The sequence below is a fragment of the Oncorhynchus tshawytscha genome, linkage group LG05 (assembly GCF_018296145.1).
Source record: "Oncorhynchus tshawytscha isolate Ot180627B linkage group LG05, Otsh_v2.0, whole genome shotgun sequence".
NCBI lineage: Eukaryota > Metazoa > Chordata > Actinopteri > Salmoniformes > Salmonidae > Oncorhynchus > Oncorhynchus tshawytscha.
The window spans coordinates 1,154,962-1,179,376 of record NC_056433.1 but is presented as its reverse complement, the minus strand read 5'-3'; the positions used below and the strand labels follow the sequence as shown (position 1 = coordinate 1,179,376).

At 41.4% G+C, this 24,415-nt stretch overlaps 1 protein-coding gene across 1 annotated transcript; it reads right to left on the bottom strand.

Annotated features, from left to right (window-relative positions):
• Positions 1 to 514: 514 nt before the first annotated feature.
• On the bottom strand, positions 515 to 24,415 carry tbx18 (T-box transcription factor 18). The gene is given in 9 exon segments (XM_042321310.1): positions 515 to 2,852; positions 2,854 to 3,152; positions 9,249 to 9,340; positions 15,036 to 15,100; positions 18,045 to 18,212; positions 19,226 to 19,397; positions 19,877 to 19,978; positions 20,683 to 20,857; positions 22,600 to 24,415. Coding segments are annotated over 9 exon segments (1,566 nt in total). The 5' UTR covers positions 22,841 to 24,415; the 3' UTR covers positions 515 to 2,600.

Genomic DNA, 24,415 nt, shown 5'->3' with positions numbered 1-24,415 from the left:
TTTTCTTTATTGTTTATTTACAAAATATATATTTTTATTAATATCTGTATTTTTTCAAATTTGAAAAAATGACGAAGGTCCGGACCTCACTGTCCTCATATGTCTACTGAACAACAATATAAATGAAACATGGTAAGTGTTGGTCCCATGTTTCATGAGCTGAAATAAAAGATCCCAGAATATTTCCTCATATGCAGAAAGCCTTTTTCTCTCAAATGTTGTGAAAAATGTGCTTACATCCCTGTTTACATCCCTATCTTTGCCAAGATGATTCATCCACCTGTCAGTTGCAGCATATCCAGAAGCTGATTAAACAGCATGATCATTACACAGGTGCACCTTGGGCTGGGACAATAAAAGGTCACTCTCAAATGTGCAATGTTGTCACACAACACAATGCCACAGATGTCTTAAGATTTTAGGGTGTGTGTAATTGGAACGCTGACTGCAGGAATGTCCACCAGAGCTGTTGCCAGAGAAATTAATATACATTTCTCTACCATAAGCCGCCTCCAGCATCCTTTTAGAGAATTTGTCAGTACATCCAACTGACCTCACAACCATAAACCACGTGTAACCACACCAGCCCTGGGTCTCCACATCAGGCATCTTCACCTGTGGGTTCTTCTGAGACCAACCACCCGGACAGCTGATGAAACTGAGGAGAATTTCTCTCTTTAATGAAGCCCTTTTGTGGGAAAAACTAAATCTGATTGGCTGAGCCTGGCTTCCCAGTGGGTGGGCCTGGCTCATATGACCTCCCAGGCACACCAATGGCTGCGCTCTTGCCCAGTATTCAAATCCATAGATTAGGGCCTAATTTATTTATTTCAATTGATTGATTTCCTTACATTAACTGAATAACATTGTTTAAATTGTTGCATGTTGTGTTTATATTTTAGTTCAGTATATAGGTCAGGATGCTTGGTTTATGGCTCTGCGTGTTCAGCAGATAGACACTTGTTTTACATTTGTTGCCTTTTTGTTTTAAGCCTTCCCAAACCTTAACCTTTAACCTTTGAAATGTTCTGTTTACAAGGGTTTGGACTTCTGTTTCTGAGATTCATACACACACACACATATTTCTCTCTCTCTCACTCACACATATTTGATGCTTGATATATTACAAAAAGGATCTGTGTGAAACAGGTTCTCTGATGGTTAGTGTGTAATAATATTATACTTTTTATTGTTTTTTTTGGCTCATGAAGCTGCTTGTCCGGCATAGACAGAGGCCAGGCAGAACGCTGTGGGTTGGCAGGAAATGTGTGTGTGTGTGTGTGTGTGTGTGTGTGTGTGTGTGTGTGTGTGTGTGTGTGTGTGTGTGTGTGTGTGTGTGTGTGTGTGTGTGTGTGTGTGTGTGTGTGTGTGTGTGTGCGTGCATGTGTGTGTGTTGGCAGTAAGTGCGTTAGGTCACATGACCCACCATTAACACAGTTCATTATGTATAAAGGTTATAAGCAGTTATGACACCTCTATGTCAAATAATTAAAACATGCCACACACACAACATGTGATGTAAGTCCTATTCCCTATATAGTGCACTACTTTAGGCCAGAGTCCTATTCCCTATATAGTGCACTACTTTAGGCCAGAGTCCTATTCCCTGTATAGTGCACTACTTTAGGCCAGAGCTTCATAGGGCTGCTTTATAGGTTTCCAGCCAGGAGAAGTGCACTACATAAGGAATAGGGAAACATTGCAGATTGACTGACACTGTATCTTTGGCATGGGAATACAGTCCTTTATAACAGCATTCATATATCTCAGTAGGCCTCTCACTGTGTCAACTCTGTTCCTAGGAGCTGTGTGAGGTTATAACTGTTCAGAGACACTGTATAGGAGACCTCTCACTGTGTCAACTCTGTTCCTAGGAGCTGTGTGAGGTTATAACTGTTCAGAGACGCTGTATAGGAGACCTCTCACTGTGTCAACTCTGTTCCTAGGAGCTGTGTGAGGTTATAACTGTTCAGAGACGCTGTATAGGAGACCTCTCACTGTGTCAACTCTGTTCCTAGGAGCTGTGTGAGGTTATAACTGTTCAGAGACGCTGTATAGGAGACCTCTCACTGTGTCAACTCTGTTCCTAGGAGCTGTGTGAGGTTATAACTGTTCAGAGACGCTGTATAGGAAACCACAGGTGCTGAAGTGTTCGTAGTGTTTATTTCCCGATTCTTCCAGATGTTGAAGCTCCAGCTCCGGGGCTTGTTGGTGGGTGTGTTTATTCTCTCAGGTCTCCAGACTTGTATCAGACCCCCAGATCTCCTCCAACGCAGCTGTTTCAGTCTCTCAGAAGCTTCTGTTTATTTAGTCCTTTAATAACATACTTACAAACAACAACAACAACAATATCCCATTAGTCAGCGGAGTTTGACGGTCTCTCTTTATCTTTCTTAGCACTCACACAAACGTCACTAAAGCTGTCTCGCTCTGTTTCTCTCTCTCCATCTCTCCATCTCTCTCTGTCTCCTCATAGGTCCGTGAGATGTCTCATCAATCCTCATTGGCTGGTGATTTATTCCAGAGTTCCAAACCCATTTCCTACCCGGAAAAGCAGCTATTTGCGATAGCAACCCTGGGGGTCAGGGTCGGAGTATTTCTCAGCCCATGTGGGTAGTGACCTGTGAAGCCCCTCCCCCTGACTGGCTGCCAGCCATTCCCAGCGTCCGAGAGTCAAACAGGAAGTTGGCCTGCTGGCCTCCACTGAGCATGCCCAGACTGTCCGCCAGGGTTCCACTGGGTGAGGAGCCGAGAAAAGGGTTCTGATTGGCTGCAGCGGCAGAAGCAGCCGCCATCTTGTCTGGGCTGGCAATGAGGCGGGGGGAGGGGGGGAAGGCGTAACCGTAGAGACCGTAAGGGGGAGTGGAGGCGGAGACTTCCGTAACCCTGGTGGGCAGGGTTTTGTAGATAGCCAATCTGAGAGGGAGGGAGGGACATAGAGCAGAATCCTTCGCTGTCATAGGCTGACGGTCCTCGCGACGTAGGAGAGGGGAAAGGCTCGGGGAGGTTACTGTAGCGATGTAGGGGTGTGTGTGTCGGCCGGCTGCAGGTGTAGTCCGGGGGAGAGAGAGGCCATACCTGAAAGGGGGAGGAGCAAGGAGAGGAGGAGAGCAGGTGAGGCGATCCAACACCTCCATGGGGCCCCGGGGCTCCTGCAGAGTGACAGACACAGAGTAACATCAAAAAACTAAACTAATCAGTTCCATTTTACATTGACCTTTTATTAATTTAACAGACACTCTAATGCAGACCAGCTTCCAGTCAACTCATTTTTATTTTATTTAACCCGGCAAGTCAGTTAAGAAAAAATTCTTATTTTCAATGACGGCCTAGGAACGGAGGGTTAACTGCCTGTTCAGGGGAAGAACGACAGATTTGTACCTTGTCAGCTCGGGGATTAGAACTTGCAACCTTTCGGTTACTAGTCCAACGCTCTAACCACTAGGCTACGCTGCCGCCCCTAAGGTGATAGTCAGTCGGTACAACTAAGACCACATATCACAGTCAGTACAACTAAGACCACATATCACAGTCAGTACAACTAAGACCACATATCACAGTTGGTCAGTACAACTAAGACCACATATCACAGTCAGTACAACTAAGACCACATATCACAGTCAGTCAGTACAACTAAGACCACCTATCACAGTCAGTCAGTACAACTAAGACCACATATCACAGTCAGTACAACTAAGACCACATATAACAGTTACAGTCAGTACAACTAAGACCACATATCACAGTTATAGTCAGTACAACTAAGACCACATATCACAGTCAGTCAGTACAACTAAGACCACATATGACAGTTATAGTCAGTACTTCTAAGACCACATATCACAGTCAGTCAGTATAACTAAGACCACATATCACAGTTATAGTCAGTACTTCTAAGACCACATATAATAGTTACAGTCAGCACAACTAAGACCACATATCACAGTCGGTCAGTACAACTAAGACCACATATCACAGTCAGTACAACTAAGACCATATATCACAGTCAGTCAGTACAACTAAGACCACATATCACAGTCAGTTAGTACAACTAAGACCACCTATCACAGTCAGTCAGTACAACTAAGACCACATATCACAGTCAGTACAACTAAGACCACATATAACAGTTACAGTCAGTACAACTAAGACCACATATTAAAGTTATAGTCAGAACTTCTAAGACCACATATCACAGTTGGTCAGTACAACTAAGACCACATATCACAGTCAGTACAACTAAGACCACATATCACAGTCGGTCAGTACAACTAAGACCACATATCACAGTCAGTTAGTACAACTAAGACCACCTATCACAGTCAGTAAAACTAAGACCACATATCACAGTCAGTACAACTAAGACCACATATCACAGTCAGTAAAACTAAGACCACATATCACAGTCAGTACAACTAAGACCACATATCACAGTCAGTACAACTAAGACCACATATCACAGTCAGTACAACTAAGACCACATATCACAGTCAGTCAGTACAACTAAGACCACATATCACAGTCAGTACAACTAAGACCACATATCACAGTCAGTACAACTAAGACCACATATCACAGTCAGTAAAACTAAGACCACATATCACAGTCAGTACAACTAAGACCACATATCGCAGTTATAGTCAGTACAACTAAGACCACATATCACAGTCAGTACAACCTAAGACGACATATCACAGTCAGTACAACTAAGACCACATATCACAGTTAGAGTCAGTAAAACTAAGACCACATATCACAGTCAGTACAACTAAGACTACATATCACAGTTATAGTCAGTACAACTAAGACCACATATCACAGTTATAGTCAGTACAACTAAGACAACATATCACAGTCAGTACTTCTGAGACCACATATCACACTCAGTACAACTAAGACCACATATCACAGTCAGTACAACTAAGACCACATATCACAGTTATAGTCATTACAACTAAGACCACATATCACAGTTATAGTCAGTACTTCTAAGACCACATATCACAGTCAGTACAACTAAGACCATATATCACAGTTATAGTCAGTACAACTAAGACGACATATCACAGTCAGTACAACTAAGACCACATATCACAGTTATAGTCAGGACAACTAAGTCCACATATCACAGTCAGTCAGTACAACTAAGACCACATATCACAGTCAGTCAGTACAACTAAGACCACCTATCACAGTCAGTACAACTAAGACCACATATCACAGTCAGTACAACTAAGACCACATATAACAGTTACAGTCAGTACAACTAAGACACATATGACAGTTAGTACAACTAGGGCCACATATAACAGTTACAGTCAGTACAACTAAGACACATATGACAGTTATAGTCAGTACTTCTAAGACCACATAATACAGTCAGTCAGTACAACTAAGACCACATATCACAGTTATAGTCAGTACAACTAAGACGACATATCACAGTCAGTACAACTAAGACCACATATCACAGTTATAATCAGTACAACTAAGACCACATATCACAGTTATAGTCAGTACAACTAAGACCACCTATCACAGTCAGTCAGTACAACTAAGACCACATATCACAGTCAGTACAACTAAGACCACATATAACAGTTACAGTCAGTACAACTAAGACGACATATGACAGTTATAGTCAGTACTTCTAAGACCACATATCACAGTTATAGTCAGTACAACTAAGACCACATATCACAGTTATAGTCAGTACAACTAAGACCACATATCACAGTTATAGTCAGTACAACTAAGACAACATATCACAGTCAGTACTTCTAAGACCACATATCACACTCAGTACAACTAAGACCACAAAGCACAGTCAGTACAACTAAGACCACATATCACAGTCATAGTCAGTACAACTAAGACCACATATCACAGTCACAGTCAGTACAACTAAGACCACATATCACAGTCAGTCAGTACAACTAAGACCACATATCACAGTCAGTACAACTAAGACCACATATCACAGTCAGTACAACTAAGACCACATATCACAGTCAGTACAACTAAGACCACATATCACAGTCAGTCAGTACAATTAAGACCACATATCACAGTCAGTTAGTACAACTAAGACCACCTATCACAGTCAGTAAAACTAAGACCACATATCACAGTCAGTAAAACTAAGACCACATATCACAGTCAGTACAACTAAGACCACATATCGCAGTTATAGTCAGTACAACTAAGACCACATATCACAGTCAGTACAACTAAGATGACATATCACAGTCAGTACAACTAAGACCACATATCACAGTTATAGTCAGTACAACTAAGACCACATATCACAGTTATAGTCAGTACAACTAAGACAACATATCACAGTCAGTACTTCTGAGACCACATATCACACTCAGTACAACTAAGACCACATATCACAGTCAGTACAACTAAGACCACATATCACAGTTATAGTCAGTACAACTAAAACCACATATCACAGTCATAGTCAGTACAACTAAGACCACATATCACAGTCACAGTCAGTACAACTAAGACCACATATCACAGTCAGTACAACTAAGACCACATATCACAGTTATAGTCAGTACAACTAAAACCACATATCACAGTCATAGTCAGTACAACTAAGACCACATATCACAGTCACAGTCAGTACAACTAAGACCACATATCACAGTCAGTACAACTAAGACCACATATCACAGTTATAGTCAGGACAAGTAAGTCCACATATCACAGTCAGTATAACTAAGACCACATATCAGTCAGTCAGTACAACTAAGACCACATATCACAGTCAGTCAGTACAACTAAGACCACCTATCACAGTCAGTCAGTACAACTAAGACCACATATCACAGTCAGTACAACTAGGGCCACATATAACAGTTACAGTCAGTACAACTAAGACACATATGACAGTTATAGTCAGTACTTCTAAGACCACATAATACAGTCAGTCAGTACAACTAAGACCACATATCACAGTTATAGTCAGTACAACTAAGACCACATATGACAGTTATAGTCAGTACAACTAAGACCACATATGACAGTTATAGTCAATACTTCTAAGACCACATATGACAGTTATAGTCAATACTTCTAAGACCACATATCACAGTTATAGTCAGTACAACTAAGACCACATATCACAGTCAGTCAGTACAACTAAGACCACATATCACAGTCATAGTCAGTAAGACCAGTACAACAGAAAGGCCAGTACAACAGTAAGACGAGAAATACAGTAAGACAACAGTAAGACAACAGTAAGACCAGTACAACTGTAAAACCAGTTCAACATTAAGTCCAGTACAACATCAAGATGGGTAGAACTGTAAGACAAGAGTAAAACCAGTTCAACATTAGGTTCAGTACAAAAGTAAGACCTGTACAATAGTAAGATAACAGTAAGACCAGTACAACAGCAAGACAACAATAAGACCAGTACAACAGTCAGACCAGTACAACAGTAAGACCAGTACAACAGTAAGACCAGCACAACAGGCAGACCAGAACACCAGTAAGACAACAATAAGACAGGTACAACAGTCAGACCAGTACAACAGTAAGACCAGTACAACAGTTAGACCAGTACAACAGTTAGACCAGTACAACAGTAAGATCAGTACAACAGAAAGTTCAGTACAACAATAAGACCAGTACAACAGTAAGACCAGTACAACAATAAGACCAGAACAACAGTAAGACCAGTACAACAGTCAGACCAGTACAACAGTAAGACCAGCACAACAGGCAGACCAGTACACCAGTAAGACAACAATAAGACAGTTACAACAGTCAGACCAGTACAACAGTAAGACCTGTACAACAGTTAGACCAGTACAACAGTTAGACCAGTACAACAGTTAGACCAGTACAACAGTAAGATCAGTACAACAGAAAGGTCAGTACAACAATAAGACCAGTACAACAGTAAGACCAGTACAACAATAAGACCAGTACAACTTTAACACCAGTACAACAGTAAAGCCAGTACAACAGTAAGACAACAATAAGACCAGTACAACAGTAAGACAACAGTAAAACCAGTACAACAGTAAGATCAGTACAGCAGACAGACCAGTACAACAATAAGACCAGTACAACAGTAAGACAACAATAAGACCAGCACAACAGTAAGACAACAGTAAAACCAGTACAACAGTAAGATCAGTACAGCAGACAGACCAGTACAACAATAAGACCAGTACAACAGTCAGACCAGTACAACAGTCAGACCAGTACAACAGTCAGACCAGTACAACAGTAAGACAACAGTAAAACCAGTACAACAGTAAGATCAGTACAACAGACAGATCAGTGCAACAATAAGAACAGTACAACAGTAAGACCAGTACAACAGTAACACCAGTACAACAGTCAGACCAGTACAACAATAAGACCAGTACAACAGTAACACCAGTACAACAGTAAGACAACAGTAAAACCAGTACAACAGTAAGACCAGTACAACAGAAAGACCAGTACAACAATAAGACCAGTACAACAGTAACACCAGTACAACAGTAACACCAGTACAACAGTAACACCAGTACAACAGTAAGACAACAGTAAGACCAGTACAACAGTCAGACCAGTACAACAGAAAGACCAGTACAACAGTAAGACAACAGTAACACCAGTACAACAGTCAGACAACAGTAAGACCAGTACAACAGGCAGACCCGAACAACAGTAAGACAACAGTAACACCAGTACTACAGTAAGACAACAGTCAGACCAGTACAACAGTCAGAGCAGTACAACAGTCAGACCAGTACAACAGGAAGAACAGTACAACAGGCAGACCAGTACAACAGTAAGACCAGTTTAACAGTCAGACCAGTACAACAGCAATACCGGTACAACAGTCAGACCAGTACAACAATAGACCAGTACAACAGTAAGACAACAGTCAGACCAGTACAACAGTGAGACCAGTACAACAGTAAGACAACAGTCAGACCAGTACAACAGTAAGACCATTACAACAGTAAGACCAGTACAACAGTCAGACCAATACAACAGTAAGACAACAGTCCAAGCAGTACACCAGTCAGACCAGTACAACAGTAAGACAACAGTCCGAGCAGTACACCAGTAAGACCAGTACAACAGTAAGACAACAGTCAGACCAGTAAAACAGTTAGACAAATACAACAGTAAGACCAGTAACAACAGGAAGTTGTTAATATTTCTTTTTAAGTTAGGTTGGATGATTCTTGTTTCAATGGAGGTTTTAAGAAACTATGTCTTACCTTGCTTAATTCCAGAGATGTCTTCAAATGTCAGGGATCTTAGAGACGGACGCCAGAAAGCGTAGGATTCTACTAGAGCCTCCAGACCCATCCTGGAACACACAGTTAAATACTGTATATTATACAATAAGATATACTGTTTATTAAACACACAGTTACAGACTGTATATTATACACACAGTTATATACAGTAAATTATACACACAGTTACATAATGTATACTATACACACAGTAATATATACTGTATATTATACACACAGTTACATACTGTATATTATACAATAAGTTATACTGTATATTAAACATACTGTAAATTATACACACAGTTACATACTGTATATTACACACACAGTTATATACTGTATATTATACACACAGTTACATACTGTATATAATGCACACAGTAATGCTCTATATTATACAATAATTTATACTGTATATTATTCACAGAGTTACATACTGTATATTATAAATACAGTTATATACTGTATATTATACAATAAGTCATACTGTATATTATACACACAGTTACATACTGTATATTATACATACAGTTATGCTGTATATTATACACACAGTAATATACTGTATATTATACACACAGTTATATACTGTATATTAAACACAGTTACGCTGTATATTATACACGTACTTATATACAGTACATTATACACAGTTATATACTGTATATTATACAATAAGTTATACCGTATATTAAACACAGTTATACTGTATATTAAACACACAGTTACGTACTGTATATTATACACACAGTTATACTGTATATTATACACACAGTTATACTGTATATTATACACACAGTTACGCTGTATATTATACACACAGATACATACTTTATATTTCACACACAGTTATATACTGTATGTTGTACACACAGTAATATATACTGTATATTATACACACGGTTATGCTGTATATTATACAATAAGTTATACACACAGTTAAAAAGTGTATATTATACACACAGTTACATACTGTATATAATATGTTACACCTGTCAGGTGGATGGATTATCTGTCAGGTGGATGGATTATCAGTCAAGTGGGTGGATTATCTGTTAGGTGGATGGATTATCTGTTAGGTGGGTGGATTATCTGTTAGGTGGATGGATTATCTGTCAGGTGGATGGATTATCTGTTAGGTGGATGGATTATCTGTTAGGTGGATGGATTATCTGTCAGGTGGGTGGATTATCTCTCAGGTGGGTGGATTATCTGTCAAGTGGGTGGATTATCTGTCAAGTGGGTGGATTATCTGTTAGGTGGATGGATTATCTGTCAAGTGTGTGGATTATCTGTTAGGTGGGTGGATTATCTGTCAAATGGATGGATTATCTATCAGGTGGGTGGATTATCTGTCAGGTGGATGGATTTGTACACAGGGGCATTGTCATGATGAAACAGGAAAGGGTCTTCCCCGAACTGTTGCCACAGATTAGGAAGCATAGAATCGTCTAGAATGTCATTGTATGCTGTAGCATTAAGATTTCCCTTCACTGGAACTAAGGGGCCTAGCCAGAACCATGAAAAGAAGCCCCAGACCATTATTTTTCCTCCACCAAACTTCAGGCAGGTAGGGTTGTCTTGGCCAGATTCGTCCTTTCGACTCCCAGATGGTGAAGCGTGATTCCTCACTCTAGAGAACGCTCCAGAGTCCAATAGCGGTGATCTTTACACCTCTCCAGCCGATGCTTGGCATTGTGCATGGTGATCTTAGGCTTGGAACTCAATTTCATGAAGCTCCCAACAAACAGTTATTGTGCTGACGTTGCTTCCAGAGGCAGTTTGGAACTCAGTAGTGAGTGTTGCAACCGAGGACAGATGATTTTTACGTGCTACAGCACACGGTGGTCCCGTTCTGTGAGCTTGTGTGGTCTACCACTTCACGGCTGAGCCGTTGTTGCTCCTAGACGTTTCCACTTCACAAAAACACCACGTGCAGTGGACTGGGGCAGCTGTAGCAGGGCAGAAATTTGACGAACTGATTTGTTGAAAAGGTGTGTGGATGAACGGGTGTGGATGAACGGGTGTGGATGAACGGGTGTGGATGAACGGGTGTGGATGAACGGGTGTGGATGAACGGGTGTGGATGAACGGGTGTGGATGAACGGGTGTGGATGAACGGGTGTGGATGAACGGGTGTGGATGAACGGGTGTGGATGAACGGGTGTGGATGAACGGGTGTGGATGAACGGGTGTGGATGAACGGGTGTGGATGAACGGGTGTGGATGAACGGGTGTGGATGAACGGGTGTGGATGAACGGGTGTGGATGAACGGGTGTGGATGAACGGGTGTGGATGAACGGGTGTGGATGAACGGGTGTGGATGAACGGGTGTGGATGAACGGGTGTGGATGAACGGGTGTGGATGAACGGGTGTGGATGAACGGGTGTGGATGAACGGGTGTGGATGAACGGGTGTGGATGAACGGGTGTGGATGAACGGGTGTGGATGAACGGGTGTGGATGAACGGGTGTGGATGAACGGGTGTGGATGAAATAGACGAATCCACTCATTTGAAAGGTTATCCACATACTTTTGGCTATGTAGTGTATATCTAATATTATAAACTGGGTGTTTCAGGCCCCGAATACTGATTGGCTGACAAAACATGTATTTTTACAACTCTAATTATGTAAGTAACCAGTTTATAATAGCAATAAGGTACATTAGGGGTTTGTGATATATGCCCAATATACCACAGCTAAGAGCTGTATCCAGGCGTTGCATTGCGTTGTGCATAAGAACATATATACAGTATCTTCACAAACTAAGCAGTTTTCATATTATTTTGACACTCATTTCAAATGAAATATATATAAAAATGTTAAAAACACTCAACCATATTTGGATATGTTAGATGTGTGTTTTTATGTAAACATATTTGTTGTTTTAATGCTGCTAATGTTGTTTGTATTAATATTCCTGTAGCTTTATGAGAATGTGATGTTATATGATGGTGTTATAAATATAATGGTTTAAATATGATTTTGTTGGCAGGGGGGCAATTATTATTATGGATTTAAAAAACCTCTCTCTCTGAACGTCTCTGAATATCTAAAACCTGATAGAAAATACAATGAAAGCCTACTGTTAAAGGAAACCAGGTTTTGGTAGAGTTCTTGGTGCCGTTGAAATTAAGAAGGGCCCCTGGACCAGTGGAAGCGAAATGGCCGCATTACATGAAACATCTACCACCATATTCTACAGTGGGTATGGGGTTCTTTTCTGCTCGTGCATTCACTTTGCGATGCCAAACCCACTGGTGTGCGTGGCAAAAGAACTCTATTTTCATGTCATCCAACAAATGTAAACGTCTGTAGTTGGCTAAACGGCATTGGAGCTTGGATTGGAACCGGTGCTTTGGTCAGATGACACAAAAATAGATCTCTTTGGCCACGCACACCAGTGGTGGGTTTGGCATCGAAATGAGAAGGCATGAGCAGAAAAGAACCCAATACCTACTGTAAAATGTGGACCTGTGATGTAATGCGGCTATTCCACTGGTCCCGGGGCCCTTGTTAAGGTCAATGGCTTCAAGAACTTTACCCGGTAACAGGAGATTTTAACCAAAAACCTGGTGTCCTCTGCCAGGAGGCTGAAACTTGGACGCAAGTGGAGCTTCCTGCAAGACAGTAACCCCAAGCAGACATCAAAATCCATAAGGAAATTGTTAATTGGCCACAAAAATCAACATTTTGCAGAGGCCATCTCAGTCTCCGGACTTGAAACCCATTAAAAGGTCAGTCCATAAGCACAGACAAAGGATAATCAAGGATATGGAAGGAGTCTGTATAAAGGAATGGTCTAAGATCCCTCCCAATGTGTTCTCCAACTTATAAAACATTTTATAAAAAGGCTCAGCGTCGTTATCCTCAAGGTGAGGTATTGAAAGGTATTGAAAGAAACCAGTGTTAATAATTTTAACCCCTACCTTTTTTTAGGATTTTTTTTATTTTACTTTGTCTCTTTCTCTGAGCATTTGTATAAGCATAAAATTATATAATTTCACAATTTTTTGGGCCATTCAACATAGCTCAGTATTTGTGTTATTTATTTTATACACTTATTTTGCTCATCTTTATCAAGGGCGTCAATAATTATAGACCTCGCTGTATATATACAGTACCAGTCAAAAGTTTGGATCATACTCATTCAAGGGTTTTTCTTTATTTTTACTATTTTCTACATTGTAGAATAATAGTGAAGACATCAGAACTGTAAAATAACACATATGGAATCATGTAGTAACCAAAAAAGGGTTAAACAAACCTAAACATATTTTAGATTCTTCAAAGTAGCCACCCTTTTCCTTGATGACAGCTTTGCACACTATTGGCATTCTCTCAACCAGCTTCACCTAGAATGCTTTTCCAACCCTCTTGAAGGAGTTCCCACATATGCTGAGCACTTGTTGGCTGCTTTTTCTTCACTCTGCGGTCCAACTCATCCCAAACCATCTCAATTGGGTTGAGGTGGGGTGATTGTGGAGGCCAGGTCATCTGATGCAGCACTCCATCACTCTCCTTCTTGGTCAAATAGTCCTTACACAGCCTGGAGGTGTGTTGGGTCATTGTCCTGTTGAAAAACAAATCATAGTCCCACTAAGCGCAAACCAGATGGGATGATGTATCGCTGCAGAATGCTGTAGTAGCCATGCTGGTTAAGTGTGCCTTGAATTCTAAATAAATCACTGACAGTGTAACCAGCAAAGCACCATCACACCACTACCTCCATGCTTCACAGTGGGAACCACACATGCGGAAATCATCCGCATGTGTGGTCAAAAAGACACAGTGGTTGGAACCAAATATCTCAAATTTGGATTCACCAGACCAAAGGAAAGATTTCCTCTGGTCTAATGTCCATTGCTCGTATTTCTTGCCCCAAGCAAGTCTCCTCTTCTTATTGGTGTCCTTTAGTAATGGTTTCTTTGCAGCAATTCGATCATGAAGACCTGATTCACAGTCTCCTCTGAACAGTTGATGTTGAGATATGTCTGTTACTTGAACTCTGTGAAGCATTTACATATTAGCAGTAACTCAAATGAACTTATCCTCTGCATCAGAGGTAACTCTGGGTCTCATGAGAGTCAGTTTCTTCATAGCTCTTGATGTTTCTTGCGACTGCATTTGAAGAAACTTTCAAAGTTCTTGAAATGTTCTATATTGATTTACCTTCATATCTTAAAGTAATGATGGACTGTCGTATCTCTGCTTATTTGAGCTGTTCTTGCCATAATATGGACTTGTCTTTTACCATATAGTGCTATCTTCTGTATACCACCCCTACCTTGTCACAACACAACTGATTGGCTCAAACATATTAAGAAGGAAATAAATTCCACAAATGAACCTTCAACAAGGCACACTTGTTAATAGAAATACATTCCAGGTGACCACCTGATAAAGCTGGCTGAGAGAATGAAAATAGTGTGCAAAGCTGTCCTCAAGGCAAAGGGTGGCTACTTTGAAGAATCTCAAATATAAAATATATTCTGATTTGTTTACAATGTAGAAAAAGAAAAAAGTAAAAAGAAAGAAAGAGACAAAGAAAGAAAGAAAGAAAGAAAGAAAGAAAGAAAGAAAGAAAGAAAGAAAGAAAGAAAGAAAGAAAGAAAGAGAGAAAGAAAGAAAGAGAGAAAGAAAGAAAGAAGAAAATCCCTGGAATGTGTAGGTGTGTCCAAACTTTTGACTGGTACTGTATATACACACAACCCATGCTCTGTCTCTGTAACTATCCAGTAATGTGTAGAGGAACTCACCGGTTTCTGCCTGAGTCTCTGAAGCCTTTAGCAAATGGGTTCCTGTCAATCTTCAACCTGGTGATCTGAAGACAACAACAACAACCACAACATCAGACCATCAACAACAACACAAGCAACACAACCATATTAGCATATTGTCAGATTCCCTCAAACATCAGTTACAAAAAGGATTGGTCTGGGAATGATCTGTACATCCTTCTCCTGTTTGTAAACATTATAGTAGAGAAGGATTGGTCAGAAGAGACCTGTAGAGACCAGTAGAAACCAAAGGAGACCAGTAGAGACCACAAAGTCCAGTAGAGACCAGTAGACCAAAAGAGACCAGTAAAGACCAGAAGAGACCAGCAGAGACCAGAAGAGACCAGTAGAGACCAAAATAGACCAGTAAGGGTTTTGCAGTTTAAAATAAATCTCAAAGTGCCATGGTAAAGGGTGTCAATTGATCGCAGTAGAGTACAAAAGTGAACAGCAGAGACCATTAGAGATCAGTAGAGGCCATTAGAGACCGGTTGAGACCAGTAGAGATCAGAAGAGACCAGTAGAGACCAGTAGAGACCAAAATGTCCACTGTGTGAGCTCCATCCGCCCCGTTCCACACTGCCCCTTAGAACCTTACAACTCTCTTGCCCTCTCCCTCTCTCTCTCTCTGAATTCAATTCAAAGGGGCTTTATTGGCATGAGAAACATATGTTTACATTGTGTGCTGTGTGTGTGTGCTGTGTTTTACATTTCTCTCTCTCTCTTTCCTCTCTCGCCCTCTCTCTCTTTCTTTCTTTCTTTCTTTCTCTTTCTCCCTCTTTCCCTCTCTATTTTCTCTCTTTCTCTTTCTCTTTCTCCCTCTTTCCCTCTCTCTCTATTTTATCTTTCTCTTTCTCCCTCTTTCCCTCTCTCTCTCTTTTCTCTTTCTCTTTCTCCCTCTCTTTCCTCTCTCTCTCTATTTCTCTCTCTTTCTCTCTCTTTCTCTTTCTCTTTCTCTTTCTCCCTTTTCTCTTTCTCTCTCTCTCTCTCTCTCTCTCTCTCTCTCTCTCTCTCTCTCTCTCTCTCTCTCTGTCCCTCTCTCTCTCTGTCCCTCTCTCCTCTCTCTCTCTCTCTCTCTCTCTCTCTCTCTCTCTCTCTCTCTCTCTTTCTCTCTCTCTCTCTCTGTCCCTCTCCCTCTCTCTCTCTCTCTCTTTCTCTTTCTCTCTCTTTCCTCTCTCTCTCTATCTCTCTGTCACTCTCCCTCTGTCTCTCTCTCTGTCCCTCTCTCTGACCACCAAGGGGGATTTTTAACAGTATGTTTCTCTTGTACTTTCTACAGTCAAAGCCTGATCCCATGCCACTCCCTTTGCTGTGTTCTCTGAGCTGTATGACGACCGAAGGTTAGGTTAGGGTTGTTTGTTCGTTCTAGTATGATCGTCTGAATGTTGTGTGAATGTTACCTGCTGGTTCTGGTGGGTGATGACAGTGTAGAGGGTAGTGGTTGTCTGAATATTATCTAAATGTTGTGTGAATGTTAGGTGAATATAATTTAAACATTATATGGAGGTTACCTGTTGGTTCTGGTAGACAGTGAGGTGACGGTGGTATAGAAGTTAGTGTATGGTTGTCTTAAAGACCCAGTGCAGTCAAAAACACGTTGTTTCCCAGTGCAGTCAAAAACACGTTGTTTCCCAGTGCAGTCAAAAACACGTTGTTTCCCAGTGCAGTCAAAAACACGTTGTTTCCCAGTGCAGTCAAAAACACGTTGTTGCCCAGTACAGTCTGCCATCTGCCTGGTACAGTTGAAACTGTACCAGTTTGAAGGGCTCACCTCTCCAGCGTGCCAGTGGTCATCGAAAGTGAGCATTTGCCCACTGAAATCAGTTACAACGCCGAATTGCAATCAGGTCAAGACTCTGGTGAGGATGACAAGCATGCAGATGAGCTTCCCTGAGACAATTTCTGACAGTTTGTGCAGAAATTCTTCAGTTGTGCAAACCCACAGTTTCATCAGCTGTCTGGGTGGCTCGTCTCAGACCATCCTGGAGGTGAAGACACTGGACGTGGAGGCCCTAGGGTGGCAAGGTTACACGTGTTCCGAGGTTGTGAGGCTGGCTAGACGTACTACGAATTGTTTTCAAACACATTTGGAGGTGGCTTATGGTAGAGAAATTAACATTCAATTATCTGGCAACAGCTCTGGTGGATAATCCTGCAGTCAGCATGCCAATTGCATGCTCCATCAAAACTTGAGACATAGGTGGCCTTTTATTGCCCGCAGCACAAGCTCGCTGGTCACCATAGCATCTCCCACCTGTAGCACACGCTCCAGCAGGTATATCTCTCTAGTCACCCCCAAAACCAATTCTTTCTTTGGCCGCCTCTCCTTCCAGTTCTCTGCTGCCAATGACTGGAACGAACTACAAAAATCTCTGAAACTGGAAACACTTATCTCCCTCACTAGCTTTAAGCACCAACTGTCAGAGCAGCTCACAGATTACTGCACCTGTACATAGCCCACCTATAATTTAGCCCAAACAACTACCTCTTTCCCAACTGTATTTCATTTTAATTTATTTATTTATTTTTTCTCCTTTGCACCCCATTATTTTTATTTCTACTTTGCACATTCTTCCATTGCAAAACTACCATTCCAGTGTTTTACTTGCTATATTGTATTTACTTTGACAGACTTTACCCAGACAGTCCTAGCAAAATTCATGCTTCAGAAAATTGCTCTTTTCTGGGACTCTATTTAGTTTATTTTGACCATTTGAATTGAAAACAATCACAGTATGGTTCCATGTTACCCAAAAAGGATTTGATATTGAGATAAAAATGGCTGCATTGGACATTTAAGGCTCGGATATGGTTGTTTAGACATTAGAGGTTGTGTGAATGTTGTGTAAAGGTTACCAGTTGGTTCTGGTATGGCTGTGTGAATGTTGTGTAAAGGTTACCTGTTGTTTCTGGTATGGCTGTGTGAATGTTGTGTAAAGGTTACCAGTTGGTTCTGGTATGGCTGTGTGAATGTTGTGTAAAGGTTACCTGTTGGTTCTGGTATGCGGTGACAGTGGTGAAGGTGGTCTCTGGGAAGCTGAGTGTTCTGGTTCCGTCTCCCTGGGGAACGGCTCTAACATGAGACAGCTCCTCGCCACGCTCCTTATGAATCACATGCACTCGCGGTTGGTACTTATGCATGGAGTGGAGGATGATCTGAACACACACACAGCACACACACAGCACACACACAACACACACACAGCACACACCCAGCACACACACAACACACAGCACACACACAACACACACCCAGCACACACACAGCACACACACAACACACACACACAGAACACACACAACACACACACAGCACACACACACAGCACACACACAACACACACACAGCACACACACAGCACACACACAACACACACACACACACGGCACACACAAACCCACACACACAGCACACACACAGCACACACACAGCACACACACAACACACACACACAGCACGGTTAGGGTATCATTATACCGCAGAAGAACTACACAATTACACATGAATGGAATTACCTGCTATTCTCTCACATCATAAAACACAGACGCATACTTGCACATACACACTCACATAGGCATGCACGTACACACACAGAAACACACACACACAGAAACACACACACACACAGACACAGAAACACACAAACAGTTCCTCTTGAACGGCCAATCACAGTTTAGTCCAGCCTGAGGGTTTCCGTCTGTTTACAGCTCACTGTTGACAATGATTTTTAAAATACTCCAATGAACTAAACTAAACTTCTGGGGAAAATGTGATCTATTTCCTCTGATAACAATCAAGACATGACCTCAATAAACACGATCCTTCCATTCAGAATATTTACATTTTCTGTCCTTTTATCAAACACAACATCTTCTGTACATCTAAAAGTAAACATGTTATAGAATATTAACTTCACATTTCAGATTCCTTCTTTTGAAATCCCCTTTCCTCAAGTTTTTCCACTTTAAAGTCACTTCATACAAATAGCATTCTGATCAAGATTTACCAGTAGCTCATAAATCAATCAATCAGTCAACATATCCATCAATCAGTCAATATATCCATCATTCCATCCACCAAATTAAATAGATTTAGTCCAAGTAATAATAAAGTCATCATAATGTTGCGTGTTGCATATATAAACATCTATAATAAATAGGTAACTTACATGTCCCTGGTCATCCAGTTCGTTATTGGTCAGTTTGAGTTTGTCGAAGCTGATCACCTGACGCATCCACGTTTCACCGGAAGCCGGAGAGTCCGGGTGGATGTATACACGCGGCGGCACTGGGGAGTCCGCGTTTCCCGCGACCATCCACTTGGAGCTGTGGTACACGTACCTGCACACACACATACACAGAGAAAAAGAGAAATAACATCAACACTGTGTTTTGTGTTCATTTTATTGGAGCATTTGTTATTTGACCGTCAGGACTGGGAGGTTTGCTGTCCAAAAGGCGTTTATTCCCAAACCGCACAAGGACACATCGCTGACTGACAGACCGTTCCCAACCGCCATTTGTTCCGCTTTGTTCCCAGTTCACCAGACACAAACAATTACAACTTTAATAAACCTCTCAAGGTTTTTATGCTATAATATCAAAGAAACCAAGACGCCTTTCTAGCCTAGCATAGTTAATCTATATGTAAACGTTTGCAGAAATACCTGCAATAGTATAGGTTATCAGAAAGGGATTTAGCATAGTTTAATTCCTGACCTGTAGCAGCAGTATAATGTGTTGTCTACGGGGTTGTTATGCCTATATTAGTTGTATAGTTTAGGCCTATATAATAGTTATTTTTGTGTTATATTCCTAACCTGTATCGTTTGTTGTCCACGGGGATAATGTCCATGGTAATGTAGTACAGCTGGTGGGGGTCCAGACCCGAGATCTTCACGCGCATAGCGGGGAACATCCGTCTGCACCGGGAGGAGAGAGAGACAAGAAATAGAGTTACATTAAAATACATAAAATATGTAGCTTACTAAATATTTCGATTAGTTACCCAACACTGCCTGTGTAAAGAGACGCAACATAGTCCGTTTGGTCGTTTTTACAATTGTTCAGATTATTTATTTCCGTGCCATGAAATATTAATTTCTCACACATTGATATAAATATCAGCACTTTGGCCTAATATATAATTATGCTTGGTAGACCTATAGGCCACGACAGAATTGGCGAAAATATTATTTCAACATTACAATAGTACCTTATAACATTATAATAAAACATGACTGTTATTATTATTATTATATTTAGTCAAAGGTGGTTTTGTGTAATTTTGCGTAAACTTTTCATAAACAATTCTGTTCACAGTATTTCCCTTATAATTAAACCATTTTGTTTTGTTTCTGATCAATCCGGTTAAATCAAACAAATTGTGATTAGACGGTAAATCTTCTTTACATTTCTGTTAAGACACTTAATAATCCTTGCGTCATAACTGCAACATTGAAGGACCAGTTAATTTGAAACATGTTTAAATAAAAAATAATAACCCTTTTCCGTCACAGCAGAAAGCTCGTGTAAAATATCTGCACATTGTTTAAAGTTCAAGACAAAGGCCTCTTCTTCATTGACTGTTTCTTTAGCCTCTGCGTTACCGTGTCGTTTCTCTCACCTGCCAGCCTTCGTGATTATCATCTCTGTACCGATCTCGTGAAACCGTTTCCACAGGTCGGAGCCCTGCAAGTCCACGCGCATCTCCTCTCCGGGAACCGTTACTGTTACCGGTGGCGCACGCTGGGCTCGGGCCTCTGGGTGGGGGCTTTCCAACAGCACGTCACAGCTCTCCACTACGGAAAGACAGTCCGGGTCAGTCACGAGCAACACAGTCTTGTTTTAATGTAGTAGTTTGGTAAAGGCTAGTATCCTAGTACGGGCTAGTAGTGACTGCAGTGAGTCTAAAGTATAGTCTGTGTGTGTGTGTGTGTGTGTGTGTGTGTGTGTGTGTGTGTGTGTGTGTGTGTGTGTGTGTGTGTGTGTGTGTGTGTGTGTGTTTAGGTGCGTGCGTGTGTGCGTGTGTGTCATTGCCCCATCAGTTATAATAATCATGGCTCTCTGTTCGTCGCCAAACGGCCGTGTCTGTTCCGCTCCACTAGAGTCACAAGGCCTGACCAGCCCTGACTAGACAGGACCAGCCCTGACTAGACTGGACCAGACCTGACTAGACTGGAGCAGACCTGACTAGACTGGAGCATTTGTGTTGCTGTCAAAATGGGTGTTCAGGCCGCAGACAATATAACAATATATGTTCTGTATTGGTCAGCCCACAACCAGACAGGCGTAAATGTAAGAAACTATAGCGCTACGGTTAAATATTATTTTAGGACCATATTATCTCTCCTGTTATGTTATCATCTATTATCACGGTGAGGCCAAAGACAAATTACCATCCTTTGATTGACAATGAAATTATATTATATTTTATTTGAGTCAATTCTATGAATAGGCTATTATAACGTGTGTGTCATGGAAAGGTCTCCCCGCCTGTTAAAAGAGATCTGACAATGGGACTCCCTGGATAAATAACGGTCAAATAGAAATACATATTATATTCATGTAGAATACAGTAATATATAATAATAAGAAGTAATATATAAGGACTATAGAATCACAGTCAGCACAGTGCAAAACACCCAGGCTTAACCACATTGAAGAAAAAACACTATTTTCTAACAGATACAGTTAGGTTGATATGGAATAGTTTGGATTATATTTTTTATTAATTTACAATAGAACAGTTTGTTGTGTTTCTGTGCTTTTAACGCGAGTCTAAACCCCGTTCGTATAACGGTCCTCATCCGAGGCCATCTTCCTGCCGGTAATACCTAATTGGCGTGTTTATGATTGTAACAAGACTCGTAAAGCGGCTGATTAGTCACGTGCACAGCCGTTCTATTTACTCGACCAATAACCGGATATTATATCATATCTCTACAATAGAGCGGCAAACATATCAGCCCCTCATTAATGTTTAAACCAGATACATTTTAATGCAGGTTTAAAATGCTCTGTGTTTCTGAACCCAGATAAATATATTAGGCCCTTACTCTGTGCATTTGGTTCTGTAAATAATCTGTAATTATGTTCAAGTTTAGACTATATTTATAACAGTATTTGTATTTATTGTTGTTATTATTATTAGGATATTTGTATAGCCTACTTGGTTATTGCAGGTAATCAATTTTATTTTTAATTCATTCTAGTGGTAATTTAGTTCACGTCAATCATTCGGTTCATACAATCATTGTCTTATTGTTGAGGCTATGCAGTAATAAACAACCACCACCCACAACAACAACAACAACGAGCAATAAAAACAGGTCAACAAGAAAAACTAGATTAGATTTATCCGGCAAGTAACAGGATAGGCCTACATCAGTTTCGCCTGCGTATGAGTCGCTGTTAGAATAGTTGTAGCCTCATATGTAATTATTAAATGTTCCGTTTAGTGTGCATTTTTCTAGGGAGTGGTGGTGAATGTATTTTAAGTCGTCTTTGGTGTCACCACTCCATGGTAACAGTCTTTACTTACGGGAGCCGTCACTAACGCACTCTATCTCACTGCCCCGGTCGCTGGCGCGGTTGCACGCCCTCTCCTCTCTCTCCCCTCCGTTACTGGGCAGCTCCAACACCTCCGTGACCTCCTCGAGAAAGCACACCCTAGTGTCGTCCTCCCCGAGCTTCCGTCTCTTCTCCGACCCGATCAGAGCTTCCACCGAGAACGCGTGCGCCTTGACGCTCAGAGTGCACGGGGAGCGTCGCTTCTCTGCCATTCCACCAACCGCCCGACCAGGGAGAGGCGCAGGAAAGGAAATAAGGAAAAAGTCACTCTAAACAGAAGTGAAATGAAGTGAAAAGTTCACCCCAAGGGCCTCCACCGTAATAGCGGACGCTCCTCTCTCTCCTTGAGCTACGGCCCGTTCAGGACTGACTTTGGGGCACCGTACATACCGTCCTAGTGACCAAATACACACACTCTCTCCCCCTCTCTCTCTCTCTCTCTCTCTCTCTCTCTCTCTCTCTCTCTCTCTCTCTCTCTCTCTCTCTCTCTCTCCAACTGGACGCAGCTATGAGACGTTAGCTGCAAGTGAAATAGACCTTCTGATGTGTGTGAGCTGAGCGCATGCGGACCGCAGTGGCCCCAGTTTTAGAAAGTGTAAATAATCTGAGGGCTGCTGTAGGGCTGGGCTGTCAGCTGTCAATTATTCTGCCTCCCGTCCAATTGAGCCCTGATCTCACCGAAGTCCCACCTCCTCGAGCTGTCCGGTGTTAAATGGTGAAGGGGGCTCGTGAATGAATCATGGCCCCGGTGCAGAGCGCGTATTCTCACACCACCGCCCAACATGCTCTGCATGTTTTGTCAGTTACAACCCCCCCGCAAGGGAGCCCCCTGAGGAAGACAGACACAATAACCACCGGACAGTGTTATTACACCTTAATATCCCTCTTATAGAGAAACCAAATCAAATTGACTTCAAATGTATTTGTCACATACAACAGGTGTAGACTTTACCATGAAATGCTTACTTCTGAGCCTTTTCTCAACGATGCAGAATTAAGGTAGACTCAGCGAAATGATGTTGCCACCAGCAGCACGCATGTGCACAGGTTCCCGCCACAGTGTTACAGCATGGTAGTCAACTGGACCAGTATACTGTTTACTTTCTGCGTGTACATCATATCGCTGAATCTACCTTTAAAAAGTAAGACAATTACCCCCCCAAAAATGTAACACAATAAAATAACAATAATGAGGCTGTACAGTACAGTAGTGGTACCGAGTCAATGTGCTGGGGTACAAGGTCGCTGTGGTATAAAATAACGAAGTAATGTAATACTTAGGGTCGTTTTTTGAGAAATTTATATTTTTTGACAACGTTTACTTTTACTTCACCACATTCCTAAAGAAAATATAAACTTTTTACTCCCATACCTTTTCCCTGACACAAAAATTACCCGTTACATTTTGAATGCTCAGGCAGGTCCCCCATTATACAAGTCAGTATTTGACATTCATCCATGTCTATGGAAGTCGGGAGATGACGTGGAAACAAGCCACTAGAGGCAACAGTGAGTTCTGTTACCTTCAATTGGGTTTCAGTTTTGCTAGGCCTTGTAGACAGGGATGGCGGGTGGTCGTAAGCAGCTGATTCCAAAGGTTGCAAGTTCAAATCCAGCGATATAAAGTTATAAACCTTAACCACTTTGAAATGTGGTTGAACGTCTCATTCTGATATGAGACTGTGAGAGCTAGTTGCAAATTCAAACACCTATCAATATTATGCGTTGCCATCCCTACTGCCTCTGATCTTGCGGAATCACTAAACACAAATACTGCGTTTGTAAAT